The 20,499-nt window shown below is 48.3% G+C and overlaps 2 protein-coding genes and 1 long non-coding RNA gene across 12 annotated transcripts in view; 2 read left to right on the top strand and 1 right to left on the bottom strand.

Moving 5' to 3' along the window:
- USP4 (ubiquitin specific peptidase 4) overlaps positions 1-9,417 on the top strand; it is a 47,722-nt gene extending 38,305 nt beyond the window's left edge. For 4 of the 7 annotated variants that reach the window (XM_042978932.1, XM_042978933.1, XM_042978931.1 and 1 more), the window contains 7 exons: positions 1,887-2,114; positions 3,608-3,678; positions 3,941-4,059; positions 4,418-4,567; positions 5,598-5,701; positions 8,638-8,726; positions 9,088-9,417. In XM_042978932.1, the coding sequence (XP_042834866.1) occupies positions 1,887-2,114; positions 3,608-3,678; positions 3,941-4,059; positions 4,418-4,567; positions 5,598-5,701; positions 8,638-8,726; positions 9,088-9,249 (923 nt within the window). In that variant the 3' untranslated portion in view covers positions 9,250-9,417. Of the gene's footprint in view, positions 1-1,886; positions 2,115-3,607; positions 3,679-3,940; positions 4,060-4,417; positions 4,568-5,597; positions 5,702-6,279; positions 6,464-8,637; positions 8,727-9,087 lie in introns of those variants that run through there. The other 3 variants (XR_006214781.1, XR_006214782.1, XM_042978936.1) reach the window with 3 other exon arrangements.
- A 529-nt stretch (positions 9,418-9,946) lies between these two features.
- CA2H3orf62 (chromosome A2 C3orf62 homolog) lies at positions 9,947-18,597 on the top strand. Of its 4 annotated transcripts, XM_042978940.1 has the most exons (5): positions 9,947-10,330; positions 10,717-11,137; positions 12,061-12,152; positions 13,294-13,555; positions 16,691-18,596. In XM_042978940.1, exons 2-5 carry the CDS (start codon positions 10,722-10,724, stop codon positions 16,770-16,772), a joined length of 852 nt encoding a protein of 283 aa, XP_042834874.1. In that variant the 5' UTR covers positions 9,947-10,330; positions 10,717-10,721; the 3' UTR covers positions 16,773-18,596. The 4 variants fall into 4 exon arrangements, with proteins under 4 accessions (XP_042834874.1, XP_042834872.1, XP_042834873.1 ...); XM_042978938.1 differs by lacking the exon at positions 9,947-10,330 and having other exon boundaries at positions 10,447-11,137; positions 16,691-18,597; XM_042978939.1 differs by lacking the exons at positions 9,947-10,330; positions 16,691-18,596 and adding an exon at positions 15,403-16,112 and having other exon boundaries at positions 10,449-11,137.
- LOC122236649 lies at positions 14,276-15,464 on the bottom strand. Its single transcript, XR_006214783.1, has 3 exons — positions 15,380-15,464; positions 14,890-14,921; positions 14,276-14,361 (listed from the first exon to the last, which is right to left on the bottom strand). It is a non-coding gene; the product is annotated as an uncharacterized LOC122236649 (long non-coding RNA).
- Positions 18,598-20,499: the final 1,902 nt, after the last annotated feature.

Below are 20,499 nucleotides of genomic sequence, written 5' to 3'. Positions count from 1 at the left end.
GGTGTAAAAGGGGCAGTGCCAGTGCCTCAGGAGCCAAGTGGGCCGATTGGAAAAGGAAAGTCCATGAGGGCTGGGCTTGTGGTCTTGTGCCAGCTGGCTGTTTCGGAAGAGTGCCAGTAGGGGTGTGTGGCCCGCCCTCATCCATGGCTATGTTGTTCTTGTGGCCTGAGAGGAAACTGCTGCGTTGTCCTGGGCCTGACTTGTCTTTCCTTATGAACACTCCCATGGCAGACTGTCTAAGAAAAAGAGGATTTTTATGTACAACATCCTGTTTTCCTCGGAGTAGTCCATGTCGTCCATGTCTACTATTTCCCCAGTATGTAAACTTCATATTTTATGTTATGTTATTTTCTTATTTTTTTTTTTAATTTTTATTTATTTTTGACAGAGAGAGAGACAGAGCATGAGTGGGGGAGGTGCAGAGAGAGAGGGAGACACAGAATCCGAAGCAGGCTCCAGGCTCTGAGCTGTCAGCACAGAACCTGACGCGGGGCTCGAACTCACGAACTGTGAGATCATGACCTGAGCCGAAGTCGGATGCTCAGCCGACTGAGCCACCCAGGCGCCCCATTATTTTCTTATTTTTAATGTTTATTTATTTTTGAGAGAGAGCGAGACAGAGCGTGAGTGGGGGAGGGACAGAATGAGAGGGAGACACAGAATCTGAAACAGGCTCCAGGCTCTGAGCTGTCAGCACAGAGCCCGACATGGGCTCGAACTCACGGACCGCGAGATCGTGACCTGAGCCGAAGTCGGACGCCCAACCGACCGAGCCACCCAGGCGCCCCTACAATGAATATGTTTATGGATCTTTTTATTGCAGCCCCATATACCAGTTCTCTGGAAATGCCTGGGAAATTTACTCATCAGCGTATGTCTGTAGAATGCCTATTAAAACTCTTGAGTGGCGCCTGGCTGGCTCAGTAAAGAGCATGCAACTCTTGATCTTGGAGTCTGAGTTCAAGCCCCACATTAGGTGTAAAGATCTAAAAAAAAAAAAACTTAAAAAAAATTATTGAAGCTCAGCAATCTCCGATGAATAAAGAGAAAAAAAAAAAAAAGTGGGCAGGATCCTGTCTGCTGTGTTCACTGGGACCCACCAGCATGGCACCTGTACCTGAGAGACATTCATTCACTGACTACTTGTTGAAGGGACAGTCAGCCTGTTTCTTGTAGAGGAACTGAAGACTTTTGCTTAATATTTGTGATCATAATATTTTTTAATTGACTTTTATTTTGAGAGTGTGTGTGTGTATGTGTGTGTGTGTGTGTGTGTGTGTGTGTGTGTGTGTGTGAGTGGGGGAGAGGTAGAGAAAGAGGGGGACAGAGGATCCAAAGCGGGCTCTTTGCTGACAGCAGACAGCCTGATGTGGGGCTCAAACTCACAAACTAAAATCATGACCTGAGCCAAAGTTGGGTGCTTAACCAACTAAGCCACCCAGGTGCCCCTTAATTGTCTTTTAAATTGTGTTTCTCAACCAAACTGTCTTCTTGGCTTCTCATTTTTTCCCTTTTCTCTCTGTGGGTCAAGTGATGAAGTTGAAAGAGTCAGAGGATGTGGGGCGAAGCCCAGTAAAGTACTCAAGTGTTGAGGGGCCCAAATTTAGGACAGGTGGGCTTGCTGACCACATTGTGTACCTTCGGGAGCGTCACTGAGTCTTCCTAGGCCTGTGCTTCCTCATCACAGATTAGCAGTGCCCACTTTGCCTGTCTTAACCAGCTTGTGAGGGTCACACAGGAATTTTGCTACCTTGTGAAGGGCTAGGTGTAGTTTCACACAAACAGGACAAAATCTGGAAGGAAGCACTGTAGTTAAACATGAAGTAAAATTTTCAACATCAAAATGGTGGCAATTTATATACACATTGGTTTTCATTGTATGCCAGGAGAAGATGAAGAAGAAATGGAGCATCAGGACGAAGGCAGAGAGCAACTTTCAGACACAGAAGGCAGTGGGGAGGACGAGCTGGGAAATGACTGCGGGGAGACCACCCAAAAGAAGGTCAAAGGCCAGTCCTGCCCGAAAAGGCTTTTTACCTTCAGCCTCGTGAACTCCTACGGAACAGCTGATATAAATTCCCTTGCAACTGATGGAAAACTACTTAAACTCAATTGTAAGCACTTTCTTTGACTTTTCAAACTGGGCATTTGGGGGCTTAGGATCCATTTGAAAATCCCGTTTGCGCTCAGCACTCACTGCACTGGGCTTTTGCCATCTTCCTGTAGCTCCAGGAACAGATGTTTGTGTGGTCCTTGGCTTAAAGTTCCCTAGTTTCAGAGACCTCACCCCTCCTGCCCTGGCCATCTTGTCAGGCTTTTCTCTTTGGCCCTTGATGACTTTGGATGGAAGTGAGCTCTCCCTTCACTGCCACCACCCTCAGGACCTTCGCTCTGGGTTGCTAACACTTCTCGTACCTCTGGCAGCATTTCGCCAGAGCCGTGTCACTTAACGAGGCTGGCTAAATGCTGATTTCTTTTGTTCCATAAGACTACTCATGAAATGTGACCCATGGTCATGGGTTGTGTAGGCTGTTTGTTAGCTGGAGCCTGTAATGGGGGCTGATGTGCAGACAGAAGAGGCACCTACACGGGATGTACGGAGAGCACAAGAGGACGGTGAAGACCCCTGCCTAGAAGCATCTCCGTGTCTCCTTCATTGGCAAAGAAATGAGCACACTGTCCTTTCGCTCTCTTTCTTTTTTGTTACATTTCTTTAAAAAATTGGTTTCAAGAACAGCTTTACCAATGTGTTTCTGGGTCTCTGTGTCTATCTCTCTCTCTGTGTCCCTGCAGCTCCTTCCTCTCTGTGTGGCCGCCTCCTCTTGTACAAGGCCTTGCATATTCTAGCCAGCTTCTTGAATTCTAGTCTTTGACTCTCCCCTTCAATCTTTCCGTCTCCTTCCCCGTCTCTCGCAAGCTGTGGCCTGGAAAGTGCGGGCAGTGAGCTGGGCAGTGTAGGGATCATCTTTTTCCTTTTTTAAAAATTTTTTTTCTAATGTTTATTTATTTTTGAGAAAGAGAGAGAGAGAGCAACCAGGGGAGGGACAGAGACAGGGAGACACAGAATCCGAAGCAGGCTCCAGGCTCTGAGCTGTCAGCAAAGGGCCCAACGTGGGGCTCAAACTCGCGAACCGTGAAATCATGACCTGAGCCGAAGTCGGACGCTTAACCAACTGAGCCAGCCAGGGGCCCCTAGGCATCACCTTTTTTGTTTTTCTCCCCTTGGGGATAGCACGCCTGCTCTGCCTAATATCCCTCATTTCAAAACCACTTTATTATTTTGTCAGGTTTTCTCATGGGTTAAGGTGGGAGGGTAAATCTGGTTGCTGTAACTTCATCTTGATCTATGTTCTTTCAGTATCCTTATATATTTAGAGCCTTTGGAACTTACTGTGACATTAAGGAAATCTTTGCCAAAGGTTTTGGGGGTCCCAGGGTTCAGAGTAGGCTGGCTCAAGGCAAAGCATTGCTCTTGGCAGTGGCTGGTGATAGGTGAGCAGGTGTTGATGATGAAGCCTGAGTGTTTTCTTGTCACTCCTGTCACCTGAAGAGCCTCTCCTGTTGCTGGCTATTCAGTTATAAGTGACACGTTGGTCCTCCTCCACAGCTCGATCCACACTGGCCATTGATTGGGACAGTGAGACCCGGAGCCTTTATTATGATGAGCAAGAATCTGAGGTAGGTGACTGGGGACTCCTGGTCAGTGGTACATGCTGGCTTCTGCTCTGGCTGTGTATTCAGGTCACTCACCCCAGTTCCCCAGCAATTTGACAAATTCTACTTCGGATGGAGAATGGAAAGCACTTAAAGATTTTGTCATTATATGTTCAGAGGCTCCAGAAAGTGCATTATATTCCAGGGATGGGAGCTTGGCAGGTTGTGGCTTAATGGGGTTAGGACTCCTATTTCCCAACAGAAGTCCGCACTTTGTCCCCCATAGGCCTATGAGAAGCACGTGAGCATGTTGCAGCCTCAGAAGAAGAAGAAGACCGCGGTGGCACTGAGAGACTGTATTGAGCTCTTCACCACCATGGAGACCCTTGGGGAGCATGACCCCTGGTACGTGGCACCCCAGTCTGGGCAGGGACACCCTTGCACCCTGGACTGAGATCTGCTGGGGCCATCTGTACACAAAAACCCTTTTGGGAGGAGATGTGTCACTTCTTATCACATGGCTGTGATGTGGCTGTCCCTATATCACAGTCTTTCTGTGCAAATTGTGTTTTCCAGACTAAGAAAGCCATCTTCCTATTTAGGAAGGTGGCTTAGACACACACACACACGCCGCACTGAAGCAGCCCGTGCTGAGTGCAAGAAAAGACATTAGGGGATTGTGGCTGTGCCTCCATGCTTGGGTGCCCAGGTGGCCCTGGCTCCCTGGCCCCCCGCTAAGTGGAGATTTCTCTTTTCTCTGCAGGTACTGTCCCAACTGTAAGAAGCATCAGCAGGCCACAAAGAAGTTTGACCTGTGGTCCTTGCCGAAGATCCTGGTGGTCCACCTCAAACGTTTCTCCTACAATAGATACTGGAGAGATAAGCTCGACACCGTTGTGGAATTCCCCGTCAGGTGGGTCCTGAGTGTTCTTAGGAAAATTAAAAAGTAGGCGAGAAACCTAGGCACTGATTGGCTAAGGGTTTTGCCACCAAAGACTTTTCTGCATTAGGATGTTTGCTTGGGTCTGGGCCGTTAGACTTTGGCTCACCCCCTCTCCCCATCCTCCCGCGTTTGGGGAAAAGATTCTCCAACAGAAGCGCTTCCCAGGTTCAGGGTGATGCTGATCATTGCTGCCACCTGACTGAACTGGTCATCCCATCCGTCTTTGGTCCCAGGGAGCCTGGGCTCAGCTGGACGGCACAAATGCAGTGCCGAGTCTCGTTAACAGGGCTACAGAGTAACTGGAGCGTAGTCTGCTGAGGAGAATTGGGCTGCAGGTGGGGACGCAGAGCCGCCTGTCCTGTCCCTGGGTGGAGAGTGGGACTGGCTGTCTACTAGTGTCCTCAGGTCCCAGGATGCAGAGCATAACTGACGCAGGAAAATAAGTCAACCAAATAAGAGTTTGTCCACAAAATGCAGATTTTAGAGTGTTTCCCGGGTAGTGGGACTAGAGGTAGATAGACAATGAAGTATAGACGTGTCAGTGGGAGAACCTAGGTGGTAGCTATATGAGTATTTGTTGTAAAGTTCGTTCAACTTTTCTTTATGTTTGAAATTTTCAAAATAAAATATTGGGGGGAGAAGTTTTCTGGGACCTGTTTTGGCATTTAGCTTAAATTTTTATGGCACCAGCTAGAATTTGGATACTGACAGCCATTTCTACATAGTTGCTGCAGCCCTCCCGTCTGTGCCTAGAGCCCTTCCTCGCCTGGTCTGGGGCCAGAGTTAGCCACGCGACTTCTCTCCAGCCTGAACATCTTGGTGCTCAGAACAAGACCCTGGGTCCCCTGCCGCTGTGGCCTGTTCCCTTCCTTCCTTCTGCAGTTAGTTTTTGAGTGCTTTCCTATGTTCTAGCCTGTTGCATAAAAGGGATTGCTGGGTTACTCTGACTTCTTTCTCTGATTTTAATGTATTAAAGGCCATTTTTGTGTTTTGTGCTCAGAGCTCTGAACATGTCCGAGTTTGTGTGTGACCTGTCAGCAAGGCCTTATGTGTACGACCTCATTGCCGTGTCTAATCATTATGGAGCCATGGGGGTTGGCCACTGTAAGTACTGGCATCTGCTTCCTCCGAGATGTTGAAATGCCCTCAGCCAGTCTCTCACCAGCCTCTTCCTGTGTGCCACGCACTGCCCTAAGTACTTTATTTACACAGCACCTCACGCCTCCAGTGTCAAGGTTTCAGGTTTGGTCCAAACTGCTGCTTCTCCATTCTGTCTTTTTTTTTCTTTTTCTTTTTTTGTCTTTGTATTCTTGAATCCGATAATCCCACCTCTGGGAATCTATCCTGAGGAAAGTACTTGACATTGGGAAAAAGCTTTATGCACAAAGATATTCACCTGTTTATAACAGTGAAAAATTCGTATCAGGATTGCTGACCCACAGTTGGCACTACTGTCCACACACTTGATGGAAGAGTGTACAGCCGTTGCAAAATAAAATTAATGATCACGGGGAAATGCCTGTGACGTGTTCAGCCTGCGTCATTGCAGGAACTAGTGCCACAATTAACGTTAAAGCAAAACAAGGAAACCTTCCCTTTGCTCTACTTTATTTTCCAAAATGTCTGGAATGTGTAGGTTTACTTTTATAATGAAAAGACTTATATTTTGTTGTTTGTGGAAGGGTGTTAGTGATGTTGAAGTCAAGAGCTGGGTTTCCTCCTGTTTCTGCTGCATCTGCACCATGCCAACTGCCACTACACCCAACGTTAGGACCCTAGAGATGACACCATGGGAGATATCAGTTCCTTTTATATTCACAGCAGATTACAGAACTGCCCTAAGCCCCAGTCTTCTCCCCTGTACGGGTAAGCTTTTTCTGTTGGTCCAACAGTCTGCTTTCCTGCCCCTCCGTTTTTACTGTATAACCTCATGGCTGGGACAGCTGCTCAGTGTCCAGCCCTCATGTCTACATTCCAGGCCATCAGAAGAAGAGGAAAAGGGGCACAACCTTCCCCTTTAAGCCAGCTTCCCAGAAATCTCCCTTAACTCCTCTACGTACATCTCATTGGCTATAACTGGGCACATGGCTACATCTAGCTGTAGGAGAGGCTGGAAAATAAAAACTGCGCCTGTTTGAAAATTGGGGTTGACTGGAATGGCTATTGGTGACCTCTGATCACATCATACCTGCAACACTTCCTGCAACTTTTTTCCTCCCCAAACTAATTTTGGTATCTGTGTTCATAAATGTCAAATGAATTTACTTTAAAAAAATGAATTTACTTTTAAGTGCTATTTTAGTATATAAACATACCACTTGAGCAACTTTCTTAGCCTCTGTATCCTTCAGTGTTCTCATCCATAAGCTCAGGCTGGTGGTGTGTGAACCCACATTGGGTCCACAGTTGGAACTCCAGGATCGAGAACCGCCATTGTTGCTGTTATGCCAAGCATGGACAGTGGGAACAGGCCCTCGGCACCTTTTCCTTATGTTCTTCGCCCCCGCTTTGTGCAGGCACTCTGATAAGGAATAGCTAAACGGCTGGCCCAAAGTCACGCGGCAGTTGGAGACTAGTAACCAGTCCTCCGTTAGAGTCTGTCATTTCGTAGAGTCTGGGAATTGGTCATTGCTGCTGGGATTGATGTTGTAAACACATCCTGCTGGGGAATAGTATAAAATCAAGACAGGAAGTGTTGGCTGTGGTAAATGCTTAGATCACCATGAGGCATTGTTACCAGCCACCAACTTGGACTCAGATTGATCTTTCTCTGAAACTGTGAGTCATCTTGTCCACATCCCAGCTCTGCAAACCCAGTGTCCCTCACTGGGATTACCCCAGAGGCTCTAAGAGGCCGGAAGAGGCAGTAGTAGCCATCTCCCTGAACCAAGTGGGGGAGAGTGATTTTTGCTTAAATCTTAAAAGTATCAGCTTCTTTTATGGGTCCCTTGGCTATGGTTTAACAGCCATCCTGAAGATTAATACTGGGTTTCTCTATTTTTTTTGATTAGTTTCCCCAAATTACAGGCTTAAAAAAAAATTTTTTTTTTTTTTTTACATTTATTTTTGAGAGACAAAGCATGAGGGGGAGAGGGGCAAAGAGAGAGGGAGACACAGAATCTAAAGCAGGCTCCAGGCTGTGAGCTGTCAGCAAAGGGCCCGACATGGAACTCAAACTCGTGAACCATGAGATCATGACCTGAGCCGAAGTCAGATGCTTAACTGACTGAGCCACCCAGACACCCCTATTATTATTTTTTTTAATAAAAAATTGCTTAATGTTTTAATTTTGAGCAAGAGTACAAGTAGTGTGGGGAGGGGGCGGGGTGGAGGAGAGAGACAGACAGACAGACAGACAGACAGACAGAAGCAGGCTCCAGGCTCTGAGCTGTCCACACTCAGCCTGATGCGGGGCTTGAACCCATCATGACCTGAGCTGAAGTCAGAAGCTTAACCAACTGAGCCACCCAGATACCCTCCAAAATTACAGTTTAAAGCCTTGGTCCCTGATGACTCCGTTTTTACCCTTTCAGAGCCTTTTTGAGAAAGAATAGATTTCAAAAAAAGTAGTTGACTTTTGGTTGTTACCTATATATTTAATTTTAGGGTCTTTGTTTTGTTTTATTCATTTTTTTAAAATACAATTTATTGTCAAGTTAGCTAACATACAGAGTATACAGTGTGCTCTCGGTTTCGGGGATAGATTCCCATGATTCATCACTTACATACAACACCCAGTGCTCATCCCAACAAGTGCCCTCCTTGATGCCCATCACCCATTTTCCCTCCCTCCCCCCCCCCCCATACCCCATCAACCCTCAGTTTGTTGTTTATATTTAAGAGTCTCAGGGTTTGCCTCTCTCTGTTTGTAACTTATTTTTTCCTTCCCTTCCCCCATGGTCTTCTGTTAAGTTTCTTAAATTCCACATATGAGTGAGAACATTGTTTCATTTTTTTTAGAGTTTTATTGTTCAGTGCAATAAACTAGCCAGATTAGTTCTCTGGTGATTGCTAGAGGTATTTTCTTGTTGACTTGGCAGACACCGCATACGCGAAGAACAAACTGAACGGGAAATGGTATTATTTTGATGATAGCAATGTGTCCCTGGCCTCCGAGGATCAGATAGTGGTGAGTAGGCTCTAATACTTGGTTCCTCATGTTACCTTTATGGGTAGAGTCTCCTGGGCTGGTTGGTTATTTGGTCATTGTGATGTGACAGTGGGAGCTGGGTGTGGTGGAGAAAGAATTGACTGCCATTCCTTCTGGGACGCTTCCTAAATGAGAAGCTGGACTCTCATCTGGGTTCTATCATAGGGCACTGGCCTTTCCCCACTCTGGGCACAGTCACCTTCATAGTTGCCTCTGTGCATGGATGCATAGGGCACAATGGCAGATGCCTGAGAGTGGGTTTTGAACAGTGAGAGAAAAGCTGGGGAGAATGGGTGGTAATTCCAACCAGTGAATGAACTTTTCCCCTCTTGTGTTTTAGACAAAAGCAGCTTACGTGCTATTTTACCAACGTCGAGATGATGAATTTTATAAGACACCTTCACTCATCAGTTTTTCTGGATCCTCTGAGGGAGGGACGAGCCCAAGCAGCTCACAGCAGGGCATGGGGGACGATGAGGCTTGCAGCATGGACACCAACTGATGCTGTCTCCGTGACTCTGCCACCCCACAGCACCAGTGTAATCCCCCAGGAGAACAGCTTTGACACTCTGGAGACTTCTAGTCTAAAAACCAGATGAGGAAATTCCCTTTTATGAGCAGAAGAAAAAAAAAAAGAAAAGACCCTGTTTGCTCAGAAGGGTTATGTCAAGAGGCTGAATTATTTTTCTTTTTATGCAGGTGGTGAGAAATTTCTTGTAAGACCTGTGGAGCTGCAAAGTAGGGGGTGGGGGGTGCACAGTGGAGTAAGTCCTGTGAATTCCAAAGAATGGAGAGGAACAGTAATTGAGTATGGTGGCCGTGAAGACAGACATGCAGGAGGCTGCCCTGAGCTCCTGGATTTCTTATTCTGGTGCTGATTACTGGTCACCCCAGCAGTCTGCCCGCAGTAAACCAAGCCTCAAGTTCACTTGATATTGTCCCCTTCTCCCTTGCTGTGCACTGAGATGGGTTTGTAATTCCCTCAAAATTAGCCACTGAAGCCCGTTTCTGTGTCCCTTTGAGCCATCTTGGAATTTCCATCTTTCTTCCCCCTAATGAAATGAAAAGAATTGGTGTTGGGGTCTCCTGCCCTGCAATCTCGTGTGGAACCTAGCAGTTGTTATGTCCCTCACCGTCCTTGATGAATTGAGACCGTTGGATACGGTGTGGAGCTTTTATTAGATCTCACTTAAAAGAAGTCGGTTCACAAAACTGCTGGGTACGGTGGCCCATCCGGTTTCTCTCCATGTCAGCTGGAGAACAGGAACCTTTTCCTTCTTGCCAACTTTGGTAAGAAATGAGATCGCCCCTGCAGCGGCTTCTGGGCGGTCCTTCCCCCGCCCCCCACACACACCCCGCCCCCCAACCCCAGGCCGTCCCGCCCGCAGTCCTCATTGGGCTCACTGGGTGGGGGAGGGAGGCGGGGATCCCGCTAGCTCGCTTCCCCTGTGGGCCCCATGGGTTTAAAGAACTAAGTGGTCGTCCCAGCATTCTTGTCTGACCTTTAACCTTGGAGAGGGAGCGCCGTTCTCGTGCACGCGCGGCGACCGTTGGCGGGGGTGGCGGTGTGGCGGCGTTGCTGGGTGAGGACGTGTCTGCGGACCTTCGCCCAAGGGCCGGCTGCGGGCTGCTGGCGAGGGCCGAGGGGGCCGCGGAGATGACTGGACGGGCGGCAGGGGCGGGCGGGCCGGGAGCCGGGGGAGGCGGGTCCGGGCGTCCCCGGGGCTCCCGGCAGATTGCAGGTTCCTCCCGAGAATCAAGGGCCACACCCGCCGCACGGGAGGAAGGCCTCCCCTTCCCGCCCCCCACACCTGGAGTGTGGGTTACTGTGGCCTCTGCCCTGTGGCGTGGATCAAGCTCCAGGAGATGCGCCTTTCGGGGGTGGTTTGCAACTTCATCTGTAACGTTATACTCATGATGCTCTGTGCATTTACAATGTATTACATAATAAAGACGTGGTCGCTTTTAGGGGAAATGTCTGAAAAACTGAGAAGATGCAGAAAGGAGCTGACTGCAGCCATTGACCGAGCCTTTGAAGGTGTCAGTCATTCCCAGGAGTGCTCAGGCCAGCAGAGGCTGGAGCAGAATACCGCGCCGCCGCTCTCCTTCCCCCTCCCTGTGCACCGGCTCCTCTGCAGGAGGCACCCGCTGGCAGCCTGCTCCTCCTCCCCTGCTCCTTTTGCTCCAGTCCCTTGTGCTTCTGAGACAGAGAGCCCTGCCTTTGCTCCAAACCATGCCCCAATGAATGCAAAGCCACATGCTTTATGCGCGAAAAGAAAACCTCTGACCAGTAAGGAAAACGTATTGATGCATTCCTCCATTTTGGCACCCGAAAGACAGTTTTGGAGAGCTGCGGGAGATGGGGAGAACTGGAGAAAAGACAGCCTAAGGTGATTCCAGTTTGCCAGTGTAAAAAGTTACAGTTAGGGGGATCGCATTTCTGAAAATGTCTGAAGTCCCTAAGTCGAATTTGTAGCACTGCCTTTGCCTCCCCTCTAGGACCATCAGACTAGTCCTAGAAACTGCCTTGCAGGTCCCACGGGGATAGTGAATGTTAGAGAACCTGATTTCTAAAATGCTTTATTTTTTATGCTGCAGAAACAATGTCCATACTAGGGACAGGCTGAATGGATACTTCCAGCCTTCATCCTTGTTTTTGCTCCCTTCACCCACACCCCACCCCACCCCACCGGTTTTTTAGGCCATCACTGGGTTAAGATGTCCCCTAGACCTTTTTTTCTCCCTGGTAGTTTTAAAGTTTATTTATTTAAGTAATCTCTACACCCAACGTGGGGTTTGAACTCACCACCCTGAGACCAAGAGTCACATGCTCTTCTGACTGAGCCAGTCGGGCACCCTTCTCCCTGGTAGGTTTAAACTGCCTGGTTTTAGGCACCTTGCTTTGGAGAAAGGATGACCATATGGGATGAAACTTCAGGGTCCTGTCATCTTGGCTTCCATGGAGGCAGAGAAAGAAGAAGCCATTTAGTTGATTCAATTCTACAAATGTTATATGGGCATGCATACTCATTAATGCACTGTCTGTGATGCCTGTGAGTCATTAGGATGTTGTTATTAGTCAACTTCACTGATTTAGCAGTTTCCAGTTGTCCTGTATACACAGCACAGGAGCTGATTTAAAGTTGCCAGTGTATTTTTGTTTTTAAGATTATCTAACACTGAGTTCCCTACGATATTTTCTTGAAAGAGGCTCTAATCCTCCACCTTTTCTTCTTCTTCTTCTTCTTCTTCTTCTTCTTCTTCTTCTTCTTCTTCTTCTTCTTCTTCTTTTTTTCCTACCTGGGGGTTGCAGGAAAGATATGGAGAAAGATTTGAAGGTTGACTCAAACATGCCACTCAGCAATTCTAACCAAGAGGTCACAAAGGATCTGCTTGATATGATCGGTGAGTACAGAGGGCAGGTCTGTCCTCTCCTCAGGATAGGTCCTCCTTGCAGGCTCCTGAGTCAGCAGGTGTCTTTAAAACAAAACAAAACAAAACAAAGCAAAAAACCACTGTCTTAGTTCTCATTCATCTACATGGTAGATTTGTTTTGCCAGGGCAGGCTCTATGCATAGAGCCCTCATGGAGCCGATAGCCTGATGGGTCATTTCATAAATGTCTGGTTACAGTGAAACCCTGGACATAAGGGACAGTGGCTCCCCAGGACTTGGTGGTTGAGCTTAGATCTGGAGACAAGGACATAGGCAAAGATGGGTCAGGGTGGAGTGGGTAGATAACATAAGATTAGAAGGAAAGATCTCCAAAGCTCCCCTGTAATTCCAGTACCCAAAGAAAGCTACTGTTAACATAGTGCTATACATCCGGTCAGAGGTTTTTTTTCTACACACACATCTGTACATTGTGTGAACTGTGCATGACCTAATTTATTTATTTATTTTGGTATGTCCTATTTCTAAATGACTGACACTGCACAGTGGACCAACAGCCCCTAATTAAGGCATGCATAGCCTTGGGGGCTGCCTGAAGCTCTTGTCTCTGGAAGGGTCTCCAGGTTGTGGGGATGAAAGGGAGGCCCAGTGGGAGGATACTCACTTTAGGCCACAGAGCAAGACCCCTGCCAGCCCACTATGTGAGAGGACGGAGTCTCCTCCAGTAGTCCCAGGAGGGGAGCTGAAGTCACCTGCCTCGGCTCACCAGCTTTCACACCCTTGCCAGCCCCGGGAAGCATTTGGATTCCCCAAAAGACTCGCATTTTTTTCACGCTATGTCTGGTCATGCCTGCAGGTCAGGGAGTTCCCTGAGATCCAAGACAAGCCTGTGCATCTCTGTGTCCTCCCACTTACACCTTCCTTGGGGACTGGCAGGTAGTTGGGCTTAATAAATGTGGAGCTGGGAGGGAGGGCATCAAGACCATCTAAAAATCAGGCACCTACTGTAGCAGCCTGCCCACCTCAGGGCGGGAATGCCAGGCTTGGCACAGTCCCTGAAGAGTGAGTGCCCATTTGTGGCTTTTAACTTGTGCCTGAAATGGCTTTGGGAGCCTCTCACTGGAATTGTAATGCTGGATGTTCTTATTTTTAAGACCATGCAAGCATCCGAGCTATTGAAGAACTGGCTGGGAAGCTAGAATTTGAAAATGCGCTGAGCCGTGTGTGTGGCCGCTGCGGAGGCTCGCCCTTCAGGGAGGAGGCCTGGGCTCTGCTCTCCGATGAGAGCCCTCAGAAGGCCTCAGATGCAGAGCCTGGCAGCCTCAAGCAGGCTTTTGATGATCACAGTATCGTCGAGACTGTGCTGGACTTGGAAGAGGACTACAATTTGATGGCCTCTTTTAAATACCAAATTGAGTAAGGACGGCTTTGGTTCTTTCCAGCAGGAGGCTGTCTCTCAGGCAGTGAGCAGTGTCACTGTGGGCCACTGCGGGCTGGGTTACCACACCCTCTTTAACTTCTAGTTGTGTCCCTTTTTGATCTGAAAGCCCAATTTTTTTTTTTTCTGTTGCTTTGAAATGTTTCTTACTGTTGACTTGTTTTTCACTTTTCTTGACATCTCAAATGTGTCTTTGATTGACGTTGAATACATCCGGTACCCAAGGCGGGTATGGGTTGTGGGCCTCTGCTGTGTCTCCTGGTATTATTTTCCCATGGGCCCCTGAATAAGTAAGTACTGGGGCCACAACCAGGGTGAGCTTTGAGCATCCCCTGGGACCAGCCCTCAGGCCAGCACAGCCTACACAGACTTGTGACCCCAGGCCCTCTGCCACCCTTGCACACTTTGCACACAGGGCTGCCTGTTCTCTGCATGGGTTCCATGCTCTCCTTTTGTCTAGACCAACCTCTCATCAGTGCCCCCCAGCCCTGCCCCTGTTCAGCTTGAAAGCCTCTACAGGGACCTCATGGTTATGTTGGAGAGGCTGGTCCCCTCCCGACAGGACATTCCCATGAGGCCTCCCCACCACACTCTGCCCGTGGGCCCATGCCCCACCTTCATGCATCCCACTCCAGGCTTGGAGACCCTGGAGGCCACAGGGAATCCCTGTAGCAATGACCCTGCTAGGGCAAGATGGGCAGGGAGTGAAGGAGGAGCCAGCCCACTGCTCCCCTGAGGTCGGCATAGCAGCAAAGGCCTAACAGGGCTGGCACTAGCCACACTCCTGGAAAGAAAGGACAAGGACATCATCAGAAATTATTTTAGCAGATGTCTTAAAATCATGATGTTCTTTTGGGACACATAAGCTATTGGGCAAGATTTGATGCCCAGAAACTGAGTCTCAGGGAAGTGCCTGCCTTCTGGGCTCATATGGGGAGGATGGGGGTGAGGAGGCTGGCACAGGGGCTGTTGTAAGACCCAAAGCCCAAACAACCCAGAGAACCGGGAAGGAAGGCCCGTTGCCAAGGGCCCCCCTCTGACAGGCCATCTTTTAGGCTAGAGACCTCAGCATAGGGCAGGCTGCAGAGCTGGTGACACAGGTCTGGTGATTCCTGCGAGCTCTCAGGTGGAGACTGCATGCCCACCCCTTAGCGGAGCAAATGGCACCACTAGCCTCTGGCCACTTCATGAGATGGGCCTCCCCTGCCAAGGCAGCCAACCACCACTGCCCCTCGGGGGGCAGAGGGCAGGACAAGGTTAACCAGAGGACATTCAGTCCCTGCAGGGAATGGCACCCTCAATAAGCACTCACCGTTTGTGGAGTTAGGGACCAGTTTCTTCTCCCTTAGCAAAAAGGACGGGAGCAAATGAAAATAATGCTCACAGCATCCTCAGCTGTACTGCTCAGGTGAAGAACAGCTGTGTGCATGGAGAGAGGTCTACTTGGGATCCAAAAAAGCCAGGGCTCAACACAGTGTAGTTCAAATATGAAGTGTTGATGTGGATTGTCTCCCATAGAGAAGGTGGAGCTTAATCCACTCTGTGTCCCATCACTACCCCTTGAGGCCAGGCTAGACTCAGTGAGTCCCTTCCAAGGAACAGAGCAGGGAAAAAGAAAAACAGATTTCTGTGCAGAAGCCTGACAGCACTTAAGCACGTGATGAAGGTGACACCACCAGTGACGTCATGTGGCTGACCCTTCCACCCCCACAGGGAGCAATGAGAAGGGTGCTCCACCTCTACCGTGTTCTTACCAAAGCCCCTCATCCCCAGTCTAATCATACACTAAATGTCAGACAAACCCAGATTGGGGGACGTTCTGCAGGATGCCTGGCCAGCACTCCAGATTGTCAAGGTCATGAAGAACAAGGAAAGACTTGAAACCTGTCACAGACCAGTGAAGACACTCTGACTACAACACAGTGTGGTATCCTGGATTACATCCTGGAACAGAAAGAAGACATTAATGGAAAAACTGGGGAAGTCTAAATAAAGGCTGGAGTTCATGTATTAGTTTCTTAGCTTTGACAAATATGCCTCAGTTATGTAAGGTGTTAACATTAGGGGAAACTGGGTGAAGGGTAGATAGAAACTGTCTTTGCAACTTTCCTGTAAATCTAAAGTTATTCCAAAACTTAAAATGTATTTATTTTTTGAAAGTGCAGTTGATCCCAAGTTTGTACAAATGTGTGTATGAGCACAGCATATACAGGACATTGTTATGGAAGGCAAGGGGGTTTTGTCTTGTTTTTTCTTGTCCATATTTTCTAATTTTTCTGCAGTGGACATGTATGTCTTCTTAAGACCCCCATCTCCACCAGCCAGCTGAGGGTATCCCTCACCAGCTAACTGCCCAGAGCTGACCTTCACAGTTCCCAGCAACTGGAGCAGAAACCAGACCCACAGTGGGAGGACTTACAGGGCCTTGGCAGGAGAGTTGCCTGATCCCCGGTACCAGAAGCTCTAGGTCTCCATTCACGCTCCCCCTGGGTCTTTGTACAGGGAGTGATTTCTGGGAATGGGGGCCTCGCCCCAACCTGAGAAGATTGCAGAGAGAGGACTTTCTGCCTGTGGAGGAGACTGTGGTCTTTGAGAACAAGGCTCAGCATGGGTGGGGGAGACGCAGCTCTCCATGCCCCCAGACAGATACACCACTGTTTTAGCTAAACCTTTCTGTAAAACTTCAAATTTGCCAGAGGGGTAATTCGCCCTGAATCCTTGGATGAGGAGCTTTTCCTCACTGTAGGAACACAGCTTGTTCAGTTAAAGCAGGTGAGCCCTGAGCCTCTGGCTCTCCAGTCCCAGATTAGCAGGAGCAGCCATATGGTCATTTCCCTTGTGACATGGACTCCTGTCTCTGCATCCCTGGCTTCCTGAGTGTCCTAAGGAGACCCTCCCGCCTTTGTCATCTGCTTTACTGGGCAGATGTGTGCTTATCTGCACACAGCAGGGGTTTGGGGAATGGTCTCTAGAGACTTAGCTAGAAGGGGAAAAGGAGTCTAGAATATTTCCTTGGGTTTGCAGGGGGCTGGGACCAACAATTTCTTGAGACAATGATAGTCCTATTTGAGAAACTAAAAATGTTTTACGTCATTTGGTTCTCTCCCCCGCAGCTCATCTTGGCAAACTAAACAATCACTGAATTGTTTCCGTGGAAACACCAAACTGTGCTTTGGATTAGCAGAATCAAAATAGAAACAAGGCAACCTCAAGAATAAATAGGAGCTTTGGAACCTACTAGTTGCAAACTGCAAATTCAAGCCACAGCACAAGGCACGTGAGAAGCTGGGCCCATCCAGCCCTGTAAGAGGTTTTCAGGTCCCCTGGCTGCGTCCCACCAGTGTCCATGCCGAAGCCACTAGAAACCAGCTCTATATGCAGCTCTATTTGTAGACTTTGTAAGGCAGGAGCTGGTTCACAGAAGCTACTAGGACCTGCGGGAGGGCAGGCAGGGCAGGCTGAGGAAGAAGGGGTAGGAGAAAGGAGAGAGATGAGCCAATGGCTGAGTAAAGGTCAGCAGGGAGCAGAGAACCACAGCTGAGGCCTGAGAGCAGAGCAACAATTATTTCAAAAGGACAATTCAAGGGCTGGAAGTGTTGACCCTGCCCTCAGCCTCATCCAGACTGCCATGTTCTCCACATTACTGGGCATGGCTGTCTAGCCACATGGGTCTAGATCAGAGTCTGAAATCTTGCCAGGTTGAGTTCTGAGAGAACGTCCGGTTAGTATGCCTCTCCCTCTCTTGAGTTCCAGCCAGCTCAGTCAGGCACTGGGGCCTGCCTTCTCATTTCTGGGTCTCCAGGTCCCCCTCCCCCTGCCTCCTGCTCCCCTCACTCGGGGAATAGGGGAGCTGAGCCACCTCCTGGCCCACCTGCCCTGGTTCCTTGGACCCTCCACTTCTAATCCCAGGAGAAAACGCAAGGGGATCAGGAGACCAGGTAGAAGGCAACAAAACCTGGGGCCCTGTGTCTCTCACCTGTGTATCCAGGAATGTGCTGATAGGGCAGCAACACCATCCTCCCACTAGAGAAGTTGTGAGCTGTCAGTGATCAAAGAAATTGAGGAAGAGGATTTGCAAAAGAGGCCTAATTCAGGCCAATCTTCCTCTTATTGAATGGCTCAGCTGGGGGCTCACCTGGTACCAGGATGCTACCTCCTCTAACTAAAGCACAGGGCATTTAATATGGCAGTGGCCAGTGAATAGCGCATGCGAACCAGGGAGGCCACTGCACCTGACTGTAGATAACAATTGACAAGACTTTCATCCCAAGACTATCTGAAGCTCTGGCAATTTGCTTTCTCCCTGGAGTATGTGGGAGAATGTTAATATTTTATGTTCCGTTAAAATATTTATAGAGTGGACAAAGTTTTACTTAGGAAATCTACCTGACAATGGATCCTAGCCCTAGTGGGGAAGGACTTTCTGTGCTTGGCCAACTGGAGGATGCCTGATTTGATGAAGAGTTTTGGCCTAAGGCCTAGCATGAAAATTTTTTCTAAATTGCTCATCCGTTGTAGGAAGCAACTGTTTGGAAGGCAGAAAGCCTGTTGTTTTCTGGGCATTTCGGGTGGAGAGAGGTTGCTGGTAACTGGCCTGGGAGAGAAGAGAGCATATTGCAGGAGACCCCTCATCAGGAGACCTCTGGAGCTTCTGAGACAAAACACAAAAAAGGGAAGTTGCAAAGGAATGCTAGAGAGACCTGACTTTGGGACAGGCTGCAAAGAGCTCTTCAAATGTTAAGCAAGCAATCCCTGCCCTCACTATTTGTCAAGTGTCTACTAAGGTCAGACACTCTCCTGGATGCTGAAGATATAACTGGGATGAGGCAGATGCCGATCTTGCTTCTGGGATTTCTATTCCGCCCACCAAGGCAGGCAAATCAAGTATGCACATCAATATGCCATTTCAGATGGAACTGTAGGAGAAAATTAAAACAGGGTAAGGGAATGGGCAGTGAGTAGGGTGAGCTCCTACAGAAGAGGTCAGGAAAAGGTCTGTCTGTAGGTGACATTATTTTTTTTTTAAGTTTATTTATTTTGAGAGAGAATCCCAAGCAGGCTCTGCACTGATGTGGGGCTCAAACTCACAAACCATGAGATCATGACCTGAGCCGAAATCAAGAATTGAGCACTTGACTGACTGAGCCCCCCAGACACCTCTCTGTAGGGGACATTTAAATTGATACTTGAGGGGTGCCTGGGTGGCTCAGACGGTTAAGCGTCTCTTGATTTCAGCTCAGGTCATGATCTCATGGTTGGTGACTTTGAGCCCTGCATTGGGCTCTGTGCTGATGGCTTGGAGCCTGCTTGGGATTTCATCTCCTTCTCTTTGTCCTTCGCCTGCTGTTCTCTCTCTGAAAATTTATTTATTTATTGATACTTGAATGTCAAGACAATTAGGTGCTGTGGTTGGCTTTATTTCCATCCTCAGATGTAGCTGGAGTGATTATCAGCGGGAGGAGCCCCTAGGTGGCTGGCTATCTGGGCCCTAGGACCATAGACCTCCCACTACAGCTGCCCCTGTGTAGCCACATCTCTATCAGCATCCAAAGAGCAAAACATCGTGTGCTCTGGGGATGTGCCTGGGCTATGTCACGCTCAACAATTCTGGCAGGAACACAGTAGTTAAAAAAAAAAAAAAAAAAAAAAAAAAAAAGCCTTAGGAATAAAATAAGAAACAGAATATCCTTTCCTGATGATTACCAGAGACAGGCAGTGTAATTTTAATTAACCCAGCCTTGTTGGGAGATAAATTTACTGCTCATTCTACAAAAACACCCAGCTCACGGAACACTGAGTCACTCTGATCTTTGACTTTATAACACAAAATGAAATACTTCTGAAGAAATACAGGATTTCATAACTCACAGCAGAATCGAAAGAACAGAGGGTCCTGCTTTGGCATTTCTTTCTTTCTTTTTTTTTTTTTTTTAATATTTATTTGTTTTTTGAGAGAGAGAGAGACAGAGTGTGAGCGGGGGAGGGGCAGAGAGAGAGAGGGAGACACAGAATCCAAAGCAGGCTCCAGGCTCTGTGCTGACAGCACAGAGCCCGATGCGGGGCTTGAACTCACAAGCTGTGAGATCATGACCTGAGCCAAAGCCGCTTAACTGACTGAGCCACCCAGGCGCCCCCTGCTTTGGCATTTCAAAATTGGACAGACCCTTCAATGAGAAGGCCATAGTCATAAACATTAATGGAATTCTCTTAACAGGATCTCAACTTTTGAGTTAAAATGACCAAACTTTTCAGCTTAGAGTAATAAAAGATTTCCAGATACAAACCCCTCTGGTCTACAAGCCTCATGCTAACCGCTCAACAGCCACCTGTAGTCAGTTTGAGACGGGTTGGAAGGAGCCCATTGCATGGCTGGGCCCTTTCTTCCCATGTATAAGCAGAGAAAACTAGTATGGAAGGCAGTAGAGACTGGCAGAGGGCAGGGTGAACAGGCATGCAGCGAGGCTCACGGGGGAGAAAAGGCCAGGGCAGTCATAGGCAGAGTCCATCCAAGTCTGTACTTCCTGGGCCTTGGAAAGGGCTGCTGTCATTGCCTGAGGATCCCAGCCACAGGTCATAGGAGGCCCTTGGTCTGGAAACGGGAATAAGAGCAGCTTAGGTTGCCAAAGGTGTTGCGGGCAAATTAAACTCAAACTTTTGTGGGATACATTCCCTTGAAAATAAAGAATGAAAATAAAAATCAAGAACCACTGCTTTCTATAATGGTCCACTCAGAGGTCCCAGTGTCATTTACTGCATTGCTTTGAAAATGGGCAAATTCTGGAAGCCAGTCCATCCAGTGAGGATTTTTACTTTCAAACAATAAAGAAAAAGAAAAAGGAAACTAGTCTGAGTAGGGTGGTGTTTATTCAAAATCATTTGGGCGAAGTCTATGGAATAAAAAGATGGTATATGTCTTATCCAT

Source organism: Panthera tigris, chromosome A2 (assembly GCF_018350195.1).
Source record: "Panthera tigris isolate Pti1 chromosome A2, P.tigris_Pti1_mat1.1, whole genome shotgun sequence".
Classification (NCBI taxonomy): Eukaryota; Metazoa; Chordata; class Mammalia; order Carnivora; family Felidae; genus Panthera; species Panthera tigris.
The sequence above is the reverse complement of the archived record's forward strand: the minus strand, read 5'-3'. Positions and strand labels throughout refer to the sequence as shown.

Excerpts from the sequence above, each read along its gene's own strand:
- CA2H3orf62 (XM_042978938.1), top strand. The coding sequence starts at position 10,614 with ATGCGCCTTTCGGGGGTGGTTTGCAACTTCATCTGTAACGTTATACTC. Across the intron at positions 11,138-12,060 it reads TGGAGAAAAGACAGCCTAAG|GAAAGATATGGAGAAAGATT; the intron begins GTGATTCCAGTT and ends TGGGGGTTGCAG. Across the intron at positions 13,556-16,690 it reads TCTTTTAAATACCAAATTGA|CTCATCTTGGCAAACTAAAC; the intron begins GTAAGGACGGCT and ends TCTCCCCCGCAG.